Source organism: Echinops telfairi, unplaced genomic scaffold (genome assembly GCF_000313985.2).
Source record: "Echinops telfairi isolate 266 unplaced genomic scaffold, ASM31398v2 ScPeMD7_11;HRSCAF=52, whole genome shotgun sequence".
NCBI classification, from domain to species: domain Eukaryota; kingdom Metazoa; phylum Chordata; class Mammalia; order Afrosoricida; family Tenrecidae; genus Echinops; species Echinops telfairi.
The window spans coordinates 12,170,609-12,187,356 of NW_022103908.1; the positions used below are offsets into that span (position 1 = coordinate 12,170,609).

At 39.4% G+C, this 16,748-nt stretch overlaps 1 protein-coding gene across 1 annotated transcript in view; it reads left to right on the top strand.

Moving 5' to 3' along the window:
• DACH1 (dachshund family transcription factor 1) overlaps window positions 1-16,748 on the top strand; it is a 284,781-nt gene that overhangs the window by 209,494 nt on the left and 58,539 nt on the right. The window contains exon 8 of the mRNA XM_030884711.2: window positions 8,326-8,477. Coding sequence (XP_030740571.2) covers window positions 8,326-8,477 — 152 coding nt within the window. The remainder of the gene's footprint in view (window positions 1-8,325; window positions 8,478-16,748) is intronic.

The following is a 16,748-nucleotide window of genomic DNA, read 5'->3' on the forward strand; positions in this document are numbered from 1 at the left end:
GCCCCTTAAAATGAAAAGGTCTACTTTCTCCCCATCACCCCCCTGAATGTATAAACCACAAGTTTACTGATCTATTTTTTCACCTTTAACTCCGGCTTCCCAGGGTGGCCGTTTCGAGCTATGGAGTGTCTGGGTGTGCGTTAGTTCAACTACTAGGACAGCACGTCTTACAACGTATACACTTTGCTTTCAAAGGGGAGTGCAGTTTTGTTTGAGCTGAACCATCAGTTTTCTTTTTGTGCGTTCTGACATGATGAAGAATCTATCTGTAGGAACACAACTAGTTCACTTTCTAGGAGCAAGCACAGACTGTAAAGTAGATTATTAAAGTACATAGAAATAGAAAATTAGATCAGAAGTGGTGTTTTCCTGTGAAGTCTTCTCTGGGCCTTATAAAGTGAGAAAGGACTAATCTTGTTCTATTTCTGAATCCTGTGTGAGGCGGGGGTGTGGTGGTGGGGTGGGGGAGGCTGCTCACAGACATATCACCTTTAATTAGGTTTCTGCTTTGGGGAAGCATTTTACCAGCCCCTTTCATTTATTTTTAATGATGTGATCACTAACAGGCAAACAGTCCCATAATAAAACAAAAACAGTTTCTATATAAAGCCCGGTGTACATGTCCTGAGTCAGTCATCTAAAAACAAATGTTGTGATTGTTTCCGTTGTGCTCTTAGAACCCTTAATGGCCCTACTGTGCAGATATGCCAAACATTAACCTAGGAAATAGGAGCGCGTCTGGAATGCAGCTCTCAGTAAATGCTTTCCCAGATTCTGATGCTGATCGCAGGATCAGCAGTGAGGTTAAACCTACAGGATCGTGCACGAAGACAAAAGGTCAATTGAGTGGATTTTTTTTTTCAGCATAAGCTACTCTAGCTCTTTCCTAAACACTCAGGACTACAGGAAACAAATGGCATGAAAACAGCCCAGCATGCCTGACAGGTCAATCAGGGGGCATGCGGGAGAATCTGTATGCCTTTGATGCATGATACTCCTTCCACTTTTAACAAGAAACTCCAGATTTATGGAGAGGGAAATCTATCCATAGCTACCTGAGCATGTGACTTCCATCGGTCCGTTGCCATGATAGGGCTGAGGTTTCTGTCAAAGCTAAGTGTGCAAACATTAATGTGTGGCTAACCTCAATACAGTCCATGCGTGCATTCCTAAAACAACAGACACAGAAGAGTCTGAGGAGGACTAATTTCAGAATAATGATTGGAGTGGACTTTCCTCTTAAGAACCCAGATTCTCCAAGGGACTTCAGATCCCTGGCTTCTGTGAGTTGGTTTCCTTGCCTAGCTTACTCGTATGATACCTGGCTTCCCCCTGTCTAAGTCTGTCCTACAATGCACTGCCCATTTCAAGTGCACATGGACATGAAGATTGGTTGGCCTTCAGTTTCCCCTCTGTTCACACAATCTAAATATACTCTCATCTGATTTCTGAATAACATGTGTGCCATTTGAATCCCTTTTGTCTGACGCATAACCTTATTGAGATGACTATTAATTTGCTTGTAAAAAAAGTCATCCTCCTACAGCGTTCACCTAATCCAAGATAATGTCAGTGAAGTCCATGGAGTGGGTTTCCCATAGGAGATGTGTTTCATTTTGCTCTCATGGACGTGGTGCCACGTCAGAGCAGGCAGACTCGTTCTTTCTTACTTCTAGACTGGGCGCCGCTGTCTCTTGCCTGACTTTACCTCATTCACAGGTTTCATCAAAACTGACTCAGGGAGCTGGGGCTAGTTGTATTTCTAAGGGGTGATTCATAACGTTCATTAGCATCTCAAAGGAGAAATCTTCAAACATTAAGAATCACTGATGTAAATAGTAGTGATAGAGCTAAGAGGTGTGCAATACATACTGTATGCATTGCACTGAGAAAGTCCAAAACCCCAGCTCACTGCCATCAAGTCCATGCTGACTCGGCAGCCCTAAAAGACAGGGTAGAACAGCCCCTGCAGCTTTCCAAGAATGGACCTGCGTACAGGAAAAGAAATCCAAGTCTTTCCCCTGAAGAATAATGGGTGGTTTTGAACTGTGGACCTTGCTGATCTCTGTCCAGTGGTGTCAATAGTTTGTAACTGACATTAGGCAATGCTAGGATCAAGATGCATTTTTAGCATACCTTCAGCCTCTCTCACAGATACAACTACAAAGATCTCCTTCACAATTTTTCACTCACTCAGATTCAACATCTGGAGTGTTTCTGTGGCCACATGCACACCAGGACCTTGTGATGCGTTTTTATGGTCTTCACCGTCTGTGACTCTGTTCCTTGTACCCAGTCCCTCTAGATTAAGCTGCTTGAATAGTCACTGATAAACAAGTGTGCAACTTTTTGATAGGTCTCAAGTGATTTTCATCATAGTTAATTGCAGCTATTTAATGGACAGTTGAATAAAGCAATTTATATACAAGGGGGGTCCAAAAATTCATGGAAAAAATTCCATTATCTTTTAATTCCATTTTCCCCCAAACTATTTGAAGCCACCCTCTGTGTGCACTTTATATAGTTTATCACCACAAGGCCCGTTAGAAAGACAATAGTAACCACAACTTTATTGTTCAAAACAATAGTGCTCTCCGTGATACATTGAAACCTGGTTAAAAGAAAATTTGCAACAGCTTTAGTTATTTATTAATTATACTTTCATATTTATTATTTGTATAAGACACAACCCATTGATTCTGACTCGGATTTTGAGACTGTTTTTTTTTCCACAAGAACAGATTGCCTCATCTAGCAGTGGGTTGGCTTGGCCCACTGAACTTGGGTTAGTTATCCAGTGCTTAGTAGGCAAGGCCACCAGAGATCCTTACTAGTTAGAGTTTCGTGTTTTACAAAGCACTTATACACCTATGATCTACTTGGATTTAAACTATAATCCTTTGCCTTTGTAGTTACCTTCTTAAGAGATAACTGAGTCTCAGACTATAAGACTATTTTGTGTTTTTGGTTTTTTTGAGTTCTGGTATTTGTTGGTACTTAGTTGTTTTAGGATTTGAACTGATACTTCCGAAACAAGCCTAGCTTGCTTTCTACATTACCAAAGCTGTATTATAGACATAATAACATATAATCTAAAATCAAATCTATTGCCAAAAAAACAAATGGATTGCCATCAAGTTGATTTGGACTCATCGCAAGCCTCTTTGGGACTTGTTGGGAGTACCTCTTGATGGGTGTAGAAAGGCTCATCTGTCTAGCACAATGGCTGGGGTTTTCCAGCTGCTAGCTTTGTGGTTAGCAGACCAAAGTGTAACCCACCACACCACAAGGGTCCCTACTGAGTCTGCATAGAGTTTCTGAAACTATGAATGTTTAGGGGAGTGGGCAGCTTCTATTTTTCCTGCAGTAGGTAGTGGGCTTGGACCATCAACCTTGCAGTTGGGCCCAACATCTACCTACAATGCGAACAAGGCTCCTTATAGCATAGTGTGATATATAGCATATGTCTCAGACATACAGCCACGGTATTTTCAGTCATCTCATTTGCATGTGAAAGTTGTACAATAAATAAAGAAGACCACAGAAGTTTTGAAGCATTTAAATTATGGTATTGGTGAAGAATTTTCCGGGGACTGCCAAAGAACAAACACATCTGTCTTGGGAAAAGTACAGCCAGATGCTACTTAGAAGCCAGGATGACAAATTTGAACTTTGGGCATGTTATTAGGACGGGCCTTTCCCTGGAAAAGTACATCATGCTAGGTAAACTAGAGGGTCAGTAAAAAGAGGAAGGCTCTCAATGAGCTGGCTACAATGGGCTCATGCATAACCATTGGTAGGACAATGCAGGACTATGCTGTGATTCATTGTCGTTTACACAGGGTCTCGCTGAGTCATCACCAAATGGAAAGCACCTACCAGGGAGAAAGTACTGTGGTGACAATTTTATTGACGTTTCCAGGACAATTTTAAATTCGGGGTATGAAAGTGAGTTTGAAATTAAATTCATAAAATTTTTATTCTAGAATGAGAGTTATAGCATTATGATTTTTTGGAAAAATATTTCCCCTGGATATATTATTTAAATTGAAATAGATACATGAAAAGTCATGCTAATAAAATGTGATGGCATAACTTAGAATAGAAGAAAATGCTTTTAAATTTTCAAACTAAATATAGTAGGAAACAATATTTTAATCTTCTTACTACTTTTCATGATCTAACTTGGATTTTAAGTCACTTATCAATAATTAGAAGATAGATGCTTCTGTAAGACTTTTTTTTTTTCTTTCCTTCCAATCTTATCACACATAACAATTTAGCAGGATATCCTAAGGAACAATGTTCTTAAAAAAAATAATAATTAGCCTCTACTTTTAAAATGTTTTCTTTCCTGTTTTAATAAAATGTAACTCAATTGTTATTTTCATAACTAGTCCCTTTGGGTTGGAATTAAATATTCTCTTTCAAGTTCATGTGCGTGAGTATGTGTTTGTGTGTGTGTGTGTGAGAGAGAGAGAAAGACGTCTGATGTCTTATTGCACTATATATGCCAATACAAAATACTCTATCACTTTTAGGAAATCGTATATTCCAAAGGGATTGATTTTTACCAAAATCTTGATGGATAAATCAATAAAATAACAACGATAAGGCCTGACAGTTCCGAAGACCAGCAATTCAAAACAGACCCATCAGCAGGGCTGCCCTCCCTTTGGGAGCAATGGGACAGACTTCTTCCCTGCCTCTTTGAGCTTCCAGCAGTTGTTGGCATGCCTTGTCTGATGGCTCCAAACGCTCTTTATCCCGGTTTTCACAAGGCCCCGTCCTCCTCTCCATGCTGTTTTCACTTGCCCCCACAAATCCCCTGCCTTTCAAAGGCAAGGGTACACGTCACTGAATTTGGGAGCCACTCAAATAAATAATACGGTCTCCCCATCTCAAGGTTCTACACAAATTAATCGGTGAGACCATTCCCCCCGAAGGCCACGGGAAGAGATTCCTAGGCTTATGAGGTGGACAGATCTTGATGGGAACTCCCCTGGAAATCACTGCAGAAAGCATGTAGGAATTCTTGTACAGTGTCTGCTGCTTAGCCACAGTTTGAAATGATTAAAAAGCAAATTTAGAAAACAAACCAAAACGAAAAACTGATTACATTTTAAAATAACTGTCCTAATCTAAAGATCATACTATGGAGCTTTCTAAAGACTCATGGAAAAATCTCATTATTTTGGAATTCCATCTTCCCCTGAACTTTTTGAAGTCCCATTGTAAGATCTGAGGGACAAACTTCTTTGTAAAGATAAACTTTATAAACAAAATGCACAGAGATATGTCGCTTAAGAATACATTGTGTGGATTTATGCTTCATGATCATTCACTATTCGAAGGTAGGGGGCATTTTGTGATATCAAAACACTCATCATGGCTTTCCTGAACTGTTGCTTTAAGTGCCTTACAACATTGAAGAGAGGAAAGTCCACTCCTATTGCAAAAGGAATAACTTTGTTCCCAATTTTAGAATCTTGACCAAAATAACTCAGTGAGACTCCATATCATGTCCATTGCCACAAGATGACAACTCTTAGCCCTGGGGCCCAAAGGGTCATTTTTGGTATTACTTGATTTTTCTGCTTTTCAAATATATATTATGTAATATAGATTATATGTAATCTATATTATATAAACACACACATAGAGATTTTAAGTACTTAAGTCACACTATGAGGCAGTCATTCTGTCCTAAAGTTCATAGTTTCATGAACTAGAGCTGTGGAAAGATGAGAAAGATGAATTTAACTTGGTAAATGAAAGAGGCCTTTACAGTGCCTCTCTGTATGGAAAATAAAAAGTGAATAATTTAATCAGATGAATTTATGCTCAATAATATTGTGTCCACACGTAGCTGGTGTCGTGAGAATCGAGATGAATCATCTATTGAAGCAATTTCAGCAGAAAGGCATGCAACCATGTGCCCCTGCACACGTGTGACAGACAAACGGAAACAGAATGATTTGTCTTCCCCTAGAACTAATAGAGTAGTCTAACAGAGCAGCAATCATAACGAGGGTGTAGGATGAGGCCGTGTGCTATAATATTTCTTGGTGTGCTGTATAAGGCTGCCACAAACTGTCGCTAACTCAATGGCAACTAACAGCGCCCAGAGCATAAAGATGGAAGAAAAAGCATGCTGACTCACTCAAGGACTTACCTGTCTCGCCATCTGGATCAGTTACTCTAGTGGAAGCGATCTTCTTGAGACTTGAACAGTGTGTTTGTCAGCTCTCTCTACACCGTGTCTAGCACATTCTCTGGGTTAAGTCAACGTTGCTTTCATAATTGCATGCATGATGACTGATTAAATGACTTAATTCACGTAGTAGCCAAGTATATTCAAGCATAAATGTGTTCAAATTGAATCAAAATGAGGTTGATGAAACATTCAAAATATGCATGTGTGCGTATGCACATATATGATTTTGTTTTCACCAGCAGTTTTGAAATAGTGTGGAGTTAAAGGTTCTAAAGCTAAAAGCAACCTCAGGTGGTCATCTGGTTCTATAGCTTTCTTGAAAAGACAAGGAATTATTATTCCCATGATCTATTAAGCCACCTTTTCTTTAGCATGTGACAGCTAAGGTGATGCTGATCAAAAATTATTGCTTTCCATCCTTAAACAATTTCACCTGCACATAGATGTTTAATAAGTGCTTTTTGGGGCTGTTATGAGAAAACACCAGCAGCCTTGGTAGGGAAGTAATTTATGACTGCTAGGTAAGCGGTGTCCAAGATTGCCATACTCACATTAGCCAGGCCGAAGCCGCCTTCCTCCACACTACCGTTTCATTTTAACCCTGGTGACAAATGTGATACAAATTAAACAAACAAACAAAAAAAAAACCATGAGGAGTCTGACTTTTCTGGTTTCCCGGTTCCTCCGTCCAGTGTCTGCTGCCCTGACACATCTGTCAGTGGGTTAACAGAGGCAGGAGTGGAAGGGAACCCAGCAGAGGCGGAATGGAGAGAAGGCCTGTGTCCGTGACTCCCCTCCCCACCCTGCCTTCCCCTGTGGTTCATTAACTAGAAATGTGGAGAGGTGAGAGAGATGAATTTAACTTGTTCTGACATTAGTTAGAGATAGGAAAGTGTGGCAGCTCCCATAATATTTCTGCCCCAGAGAGAAGTAATTGGAAAACATGTTGTGTGGTTAGGAGTTGTAATGAAAAATAAAGGAATGATCGTGGAGAACAGTGGAATCAAATTATAAGCATAAAAGGCAAGTGTGCTGAAGTTTTTAGTCTCGTGCAGAATTGGGAGATACTATCAGCACTGTGCAAATGTACTGCTCTGATTAATTTTCCTGGGGTGAAAAACGAAAATATTTATAAAATTGAGAAGCCTGCTATGAATAAAATATTCTTTGTGATTATAATAACCTAAACTCAGCCATAGCATGTGTCTGTCTTAATGAAACTGTAAATGTTTATTTAAATAATAACTGAATGAAAATGTTTCACTGGGAGAGAAAGAAGAATGTGTATTTGGTGTATTACTCGAAGTTGCTTAAAATGTGGAATAATATTCAATAATGGAAGGAGAGACTAATATGTATTATGAGGCTTTATATTTGATTGTCTAAATGGTGTTATATGGGCACTGTATTTTATTACCTTTTGCTAAACCTCTTTTCCTTGGATAAAAGCTATCACTTTTCAATATGAAGGTAAAAGGCTACTATTAAAAGGCATTCAGGTTCAAGTGAATTAGATCTTTAGCTCTAATGATATTGAACAATTCAATTATAGTTGAGGAAGGGTATATTTAGATTCTAGTTTTTCTTTTTAGACATTTAATGAAAGATTTTAATTGTACATTCTCTTGTAGATTCCTTAAGACAGTATGTGGAAAAATCACTTATCAAATGGGAGAGTTCATTAAGGAAAAAACGAGTACTAATATACGGAGCATTTTTCCTATATCAAGTTCTAGAAATATTCCACTGTCAATCTAAACAGAACAAACAGAAATGAGATAATTGGGAAGGTGCCTAAAAAGGCAGCCTGAATATATTATCACAAGTATATATGAGATAATATTTGTTTTAAAAAGATTCTGTGGCACTGTAAACTCAGTCTCATTAGAGCCTGCATTTAAAAGGCTTATAAAGTTACTCATTAATGTTATCTTGTTGTATCTCCACAGCTTTTTCATTAAAGAAAATTCAGCAGAAAGCATTTTCTCCTGATAGCAGGAACCAATTTGCAATAAATGTTCTGGAAACCACTAGGGAAGCCATTACTGAGGTCTAATAAAAACAGACAAGCGTAACTTGTTCTATATTTTTGTTTCAATCACATGCAGATGAGACCCCGCTTTCCACACCAACCGCGAGAGACAGCCTGGACAAACTTTCTCTGACTGGCCACGGACAACCACTCCCTCCAGGTTTCCCATCTCCTTTTCTGTTTCCTGATGGACTGTCTTCCATAGAGACCCTTCTGACGAACATACAGGTAGGACTTTCTTCAATCTGGAAAGAAAGGGTACACGGAAGATGCAGTGGAAGACCCAGTTCTTCAAACTTCATTCTATTCCACCCCATTCTCCTTGAGAGAGTGTCTAAAACAATGGATTGAACTTCCCTCCTTCTCCAGCCAACAAGTTAGATTTCAAGGTTGCTATACCAGGCCAATTGGTTTAGAACTCCTCTCCTCAAATATGTAGACTTAGCCAGTATAAAAACTGAGATAAAAAAATGGCAGATGAAGTTGTAAAATCATTCTGCTTAAATGTTCCCTTTACTGCCGATTAATGAGATTAATCAAACTGTTTTAAGTTTGTCTGGTTTACTGAATGACGACACGCCAGTTCTAATAAATATTTAGTTATTTTTAAACTGTTGGCCTTCCACTAAGGAAATGAAGTGTTTAGTCATTTGAAATATGTCTAATATAAAGGAATTAAAAAAAAGCCCTTTCTCTCATAAAGAAGTTTGTTTCAGTTAATAGACTTTCTTCAAAGAGTAGACTTCAAAAAGCCATACAAAACTTTCTACGGATTTCCTATGTGGTCTTCAGGATGTATATTTTACATACACTACAGTATGAATCAAAAATACTCACAGTTAACAATAACATCGAGTGTGGAGCCAAGATAATAGAGTGTATGGGATAGAAGAAAGCATTTTTTTTTAATTTTGTTTTGCTCTGTTTTTGCCCACACATGAAGTGAGCACGTGGGTCGCAGATGGGGATTTTTGTCATCCACATCTCCAATTTGAGAGTAGCGATAGTTGTAGATGGGACGGTGGTCTTGCTATTGTCCACTGGTTTATTTATTTATTATGCTCCATCCTACCACTCTGTACTCAGGGAGGCTTTGGGGTCCACGTTTCTTGTCACCAGCCGCTAGCAATGCAGTTCATTTCATTTACCTCTCCAAGGACTTAACAGAAGGCCTTTAATGTAACATCTCCCCACGTATTAATATGGTGCTTTAATACTAACGTAATTAGAGTCTCTAGAACTGTATTCTACATTAAACTTTTATAACTCTGTAATTGAAATAAATCCTCAACCCAACCCAGTCTTAATTATGGTCATATAGTTGAATATGCTTTAAAGTAAATAGGACTTTCTCCCCCTTCTCTCTGTGACCCGAGTCTGAGTGGCCTTTTCTCTCCTGGTAAAGTTAAGGCTATCAGAAACCGTCCTCTGAAGAGTTAATTTCTCATGAATACATCTCTATGAAGCAAAGAAAAAAGCCAAGCTTTTATTTAAAATTTTCTGCCTATGGGCATATATCTGTCACTGACTAAAACCACTTCAACCAAGCCAGTGGGAATTTAATTACAACAGATAAGCCTTTCTGGTTTCCTCTGTGAAAACCAGCACACATATACCTGAAGAGTGGGTTTGCCTGTTCAGTGGATGTGACTGCCAAAGATCTACTGTTAATTTGAGAGTCCAACAAAACAACATTCAAACATCTACCCTAAGACTAGGAATGGGACCCACATCCTCTCAAAGGCTAATCATTCCTAAATGGGGTGGGCATGGGTGCAGAGAAGGGTAAGGGGAGAAGGGGAGGGAGGTAGGAATAGAAGGAGGCTTAATGGAAAGAAAGGAAATCCTTAGTTTTAAATTGAGGAGGTTTGGAACAGAGAGTTTTTTTTGTTTTGTTTTGTTTCATTAGGGTTCATACAACTCTTATCACAATCCATACATACATCAATTGTGTAAAGTACATTTGTACATGCATTGCCCTCATCATTCTCAGAACATTTGCTCTCCACTTAAGCCCCTGGCATCAGCTCCTTATTGGCACCAGCCCCTCTTTTTTTCCCCTCCCTCCCCACTCCCCCATCCCTCATGAACCCTTGATAATTTATAAATTATTATTTTGCCATATCTTGCCCTGTCCGACGTCTCCCTTCACCCACTTTTCTGTTGTCCGTCCCCCAGGGAGGAGGTCACATGTAGATCCTTGTAATCGGCTCCCCCTTTCCAACCACCCTCCCTCTACCCTCCCAGTATCACCACTCACACCACTGGTCCTGAAGGGATCATCCGCCCTGGATTCCCTGTGTTTCTAGTTCCTATCTGTACCAGAGTACATCCTCTGGTCTAGCCAGACTTGCAAGGTAGAATTCGGATCATGTTAGTGGGGGTGGGGAGAAGCATTTAGGAACTAGAGGAAAGTTGTATTTTTCATCATTGCTACATCGCACCCTGACTGACTCGTCTCCTCCCTGAGCCCCCTCTGCAAGGTGATCTCCGGTGTCTGAGTAAATATAGTCTCTTTTCCAGCAATATACCATGAAAATATATTTGAGCAATAGTTGATGACATGAACGTATTCAAGAAAACTAAATTCCTTTTTTATAGTTTCAACTCATTAAGAATTGGGTCTAATAGAGTTAGAATACTTCTATAGTAGGAAGGCTTCATTAAAAATATATTGAGCTTTTTTACTTAAACCATATATACATGTAAATGTATATATAAATATTGTATATGTGTATATTTATATAGATATATAGTGTCATATATGCATGTATCTTGGCCTGCAAATATGTACACTTATAAATAAGGTAAAATAAAGATATATTAAAAATCTTGCTGAATTCTGTGCATAATAATATTGAACGCACAAGTTTGTGGCTGCATACATGCACATGAATACACACACACACACACACACACACACTGGATTTTATGGTCAGTAATGATTTCACTCATTTTACAAAAGGGCGTGAATGCTAGCTCTTTTACTATTGCCACATCTATTGAGTTATTGTGATATCCTAGGAGAGGTATAGAATGTTTAAACAGTCATGACCCTGGCTTATTGGACCTACAGTATAAATGTGTTTGCTGTCCAGATTCTAATTTGGGTAATTACATTCTGCCTGTCTCAATTTCCTTTGAAGTTTCAATTATATATAATGGGGTTCTCTGCTTTCTGTGTCAAAACGGTAACATACTTTTTGTGTATTAAGTTTAAAACTTCATATTTCCTTTGGAAACACTTTATTACAGTGGCAATGGAAAGCAGTTAGGTTTTTTTTAATTTCTTATATTTCTCCTTATCTTAAAAAAACAGGTGCTTTATTATACTGTATTTGTTATTTTAATTAAATAACAGTCTGTGTTATAGCTTCAAAAATATTGGGGTTATATTTAAATTTAACGTATAGTAAAAAGCTCTTCTATTATTAGAATTAATGACAGAAATCTTGAAAAGAGCAGACCATCCTTGCTCTCCTCCCCCTTCTCTGCCTGCGCTTTGTGCAGACCTGGCTGTGGGGATCATGGCCATCCAGGAGGTGGGCCTATGAGTCTGTGATATTTGTCGGGGTCTGGTTTACCCTGACAGAACCATCTCAGGGCCTCCTGCCGAACAGAGTGTGGGGAGCTCTCTGCTTTCAGAGCAGATGAGAGGGCCACGTGCTTGGAAGCAAGCACACCTTGGAGGTGGTATCCAAAAATTCATAGAAAAATCACATCGTTTGTTCATGTCATCTTTCCACGGATATTTTGAACTCTGGTGGTGGTGCAGTGGTCACTCACTGGGCAGCTAACCCTAAGGTCATCATGCGCTCCATGGGGCTTTCCTCTCTCATAAAGAGTTTCCAGGGTGGCCGGCCCCAACCCCAACTATGTGGACAGCCCCCTCACCCCCAGAAGATTCACTTCAGAAGACAGAACTGAAGCTGCAGCTCAGGGAGAAGGATATGTCTGATCAGAGCACACAGGAGCAAACAAAGGTGGAGGTAGAGAGAGTGGAGCACATCCTGGCCCACCAGGCCCTGAGGATGATATTCCTGCTCAGAGCAACCAATGCACAGAGAGGACCATATGGCCTGCCCTACCATGAGACACAATGCCCCTCACTGACCCATAGCACTACTGGGAATAACACTGGAGACGCAGTGCGGGAATTGTGTCCAATCTGGCCCCACCACACCGAGGCGAGATGCTGGGGATATGCAACAGAACAGCAAGGGGAGCAGAGCAATGAAGTCCCCAGGGAATACCAAAAATAGACTGTGGGGCCAGGGTATGGCACCCCATCAGACTCTACCGGAAAACTAAAGGTCAACAAATAGACCATGAATTATTTATAGGCTTTTCTTTTTTTGTCATTTATTGTTGTTTTGTGTTCTTTTGTTGCTTTGTTCTGCTCTGTCTTGTTTCTGCGCATATTATTGTCTCTGCATGTCTATCTACACAAGAGAGGCGGGATAAACAATCCAGAGGAGACAGCAACAGGACTGATGGTTCTTGGGGGACATGGGAGAGGGGGAGGTGGGGGGAAAGGAAGTGGGTGTTAACAAACCCAAGGACAAAGGAACAACAAGTGATCTAAAATCGATAGTGAGGAGGGTATAGGAGGCCTGGTAGGGCTTGATCAAGAGCATTGTAGTCGAGAGGAATTACTGAAACACAACTGAATGACTGAACATGATAGAGGGACAATAGGAAAGTAAAAGGAAATAGAGGAAAGAACTAGGAGGCAAGGGGCTTTTATAGAGGTCTAAATACAGGCATGACATATGTGAATATATTTATATATGATGATGGGAAAATAGATCTATGTACATATACTTATAGGTTTAGTATTAAGGTAGTAGATGGACATTGGGCCTATACTTAAGTACTCCCTCAGTGCAAGAACACTTTGTTCTATGAACTTGACATTCCACAATGCTCATCTTCCCGACACAATCGCTAAACACAAAGTGGGTGCATAAGCAAATGTGGTGAAGAAAGCTGATGGTTCCCTGCTCTCAAAAGATATAGCATCTGGGGTCTTAAAGGCTTGCAGACAAACAAGCAGCCTTCTATCTGAGAAGCAGCAAAGCCCACATTGAAGAAGCACACCAGTCTGTGTGATCATGACGCATTGATGGGATCAGATATCAGGTATCAAAGACCCAGAACAAAATATATCATTGTGAATGAGGGGGGAGTATGGAGTAGAGACCCAAAGGCCATCTGTAGGCAATTGGACATCCCCTTACAGAAGGGTCACAAGGAAGAGATGAGCCAGTCAGGGTGCTGTATAGCACCAATGAAACTTACAACTTTCCTCTAGATGTTTAATGCTACCTCCCACCCAAATGACCCCAATTCTACCTTTCAAAATTGGCTAGACCAGAGAATGTGCACAGGTACAGATAAGAGCTGGAAACACGGGGAATCCAGGACAGATAAACCCCACAGGACCAATAATGAGAGTAGTGATACCAGGAGGGGAAGAGGAAGATGGGGTGAGATAGGAGGAACCAATCACAATGACCTATATATAACCCCCTCCCAGGGGAATGGAGAACAGAAAAGTGGGTGAAGGAAGACATCGGTCCGTGTAAGACATAAAAAAAAATAATAATTTATGAATTATCAAGGGTTCATGAGGGTGGGAGGGTGGGGAGGGAGGGGGAAAATGCGAAGCTGATATCAAGGGCTGAAGGAGAAAGAAAAGAACATACTTAAGGAGTTATTATTCTTATAGTCAATTTAATTCTCTGAATATAATAGTCTTAGCATTTTCAAATTTAAAATATGTACTTGGTACTACAGCTTTCCCCTTCATGGTAACATTATTAATTTAAATTTCTATCATTTTCTTTCTTTGTCTTTTTAAGGCACCATACAGAAAAAAATGCTATATTTGCATATGTAATTTTAGATTGCTAATTTCAGTTAGCTACGAGAGGACTCATTGGTTATCTGCAAGGTTGACCACTTGAACCAATGACACTTTCCTTGAATGAGAATTTGGAAATCTAGTTCTGAAATGGGGTGGCCTTACAAGCCCTGTGGAGCACAGTTCCGATTTGCAAGCACGGGGTCGCCGTGAATCACACTCAACTCCAAAGCAGCTCATCTTGTGCAAAAACAATGATGATAGCAGTCATTGTCACAGCTAATATTTATTTAATAATCCTATCGTGTCAGCCTCTATGCTAATTAAATGCAGTAAGTCATTGACTCTTCTTCATTATCCTATAAACTCAAAGAAAGAAAAAAGATACTGATTCATAGAGACCCCATATGACAGAGTAGAGCTGTTCCTTTGCGTTTCTGAGACTGTAGGTCACTATGGGAGTAGAAAGCCTTGTCTTTTTACGACAGTCTCTCGTGTTTCTGAATGGCAGACTTTGTGGTTGGCAGCCCAGTGAGCACTACACGGCTCCTGATTCTCTTCTAAGGTAGATTTAATTGCTATTCTCATTTACCAGTGAGAAAATAAATACAATTTAAGTGATTTGGACAAGGTCGATGGATGGTGGTGGAACTTGAATTTAAGCACCAGAACTTACTCAACCAAATTACCCCACATGATCATATGAACCATGAGATGAATTTATCTCTAGAATTGTGTTTGTAAGGCACAGTCATTGATTGACTTGTAAGAACAGTAATCACGATATTAAAACAAGTATGGAATTTCTTCTGTAAGTTTCTAGAAAAAATGCAGAAATTGTGCCCTTAAAAAAATGTCTATAGAATCTCCGGCTCCAAGGAACATTATTCCTTCTCACTCTGAACTGACTCACACCATACGGCACTCACTGCCCTGGCGTGGATTCTGACTCTCAGCGATTCTGTAGGACAGGATAGCACTGCCCCTGTGGGCTGCTGAGACTGTAACTCTTTATTGGAGTAGAAAGTTCTGGTTTTGCCTGCTGACTTTGTGGTTAGCAGCCCAACACTGAAATGACCAGGGGGTGAGTACAACAAGAAAGTACAGCGCTGGGGAGTCCGAACCCAGGCTTAGTCAACTCTAGTTTGGGTTACTGGGCAAGCCACTGAGATCTTACTGGACTTTGGTTTTCTTAACTGTATAAGATTTTGGTTCGAGGAGGCGATCCCCAAACCCCTTCATCTAGGATGATTCCACTCTTACTAGAGTAATAGTTCTTGAGCATAAATTTTGTAATGGAGGTTTGGCACACAAAGACTTGCTTCTCATCTGATTTCTAAGACAACTCTCTAAATCTCACTAGCCTATTAACAAAAGTTTCAAGTCCTCTTATGTATACAAACATATACACGCTCTAAGAAATAGACAGTGTAGAAACATTATGAAATCGATTCAAGTGGGTTTTTTTTTGTAATTCATAGTCATTTTTCCTTTGAAAAATGATGATGATAATTTAATTTACAGCATAAATCATTTTAGAAAACAAAGACATTTATATATTATGACAATCATTATGCCTCCTCACTTAAGGAAAAGAAATTTGAGGCCAATCAACCATTGTCTCTTATGATGGTTGTGTGCCATGCGGTTAAGTTTAAAATAAATAGACAATGTATTTCTGGTGAATTGTCATTATCCAACTAGACATCATGAAAACAGACCTCCCCTTGGAAGAGAAAGGAACTAATTTTTTAAAGTCTTCCATCTCGCACTGTCAGTCACATGGTCATTTCAGCACAAAGCTGGACATTGCACATCCACCTAAGACCTGGCATTTAGCATGACATTCTACACATATTTTACGTAGGAAATGTACAAAAGTCACGCAAATCAGAAAATACTACTATCGCTTGTGCTTAAGCTCATGTCCTAATGATTTGTAGGTGTTGTGACCCCTACTCGATACTGCTTTGCCCAGCCTCCTGCTGCATTGACATTTAATCCTTTTTCCATATATATATTTTTTTACAACAGAGCTGTCACTGGGCATAATATACTTTTGCATACGCATCAGTTTGTCTCCAGTGCAGAATTTTGTTCACATTGGACTCCTACTGATGTGCACTGATTTAAAGTCTTAAAAGGAAACTTAATTTTATATAGCATTTAAGTAGTCCCCAGAGGATCTTGGATCCTAAAAGCTAATAATTTTCAGACATAATCAGCAGGAATAGGTAATGTATTACCATTAGTGGCATTAGCAGCAACGGTAACAAAAGGAAACAGTAAACATAAAAGCTCTCAGCAACTTCATACTTTACAAGAGATATTAATATACCATTACACAAATCAGAGTTGCAGTTTAACATTATTCACCATGTTTATTCATAATGATTGTTTCATATTTAAAGACCAAAATATTGTGTTTTGTTAGCCAGGGACAATAATAGTTTAATAGTAATTTATTTTAAACAGCTACTGATAATACAACCAATCAACACATTAAGTGGTGCCAACATTGGCATCTTGCTAAATAATCTCTAGACATTGCACAGAGAGAACATCTTTCAAAGATAAGTCAACAAGAGCAATCAGGGCAGAAAATGAGAATTTGGTATCTAAGAATTAAAATA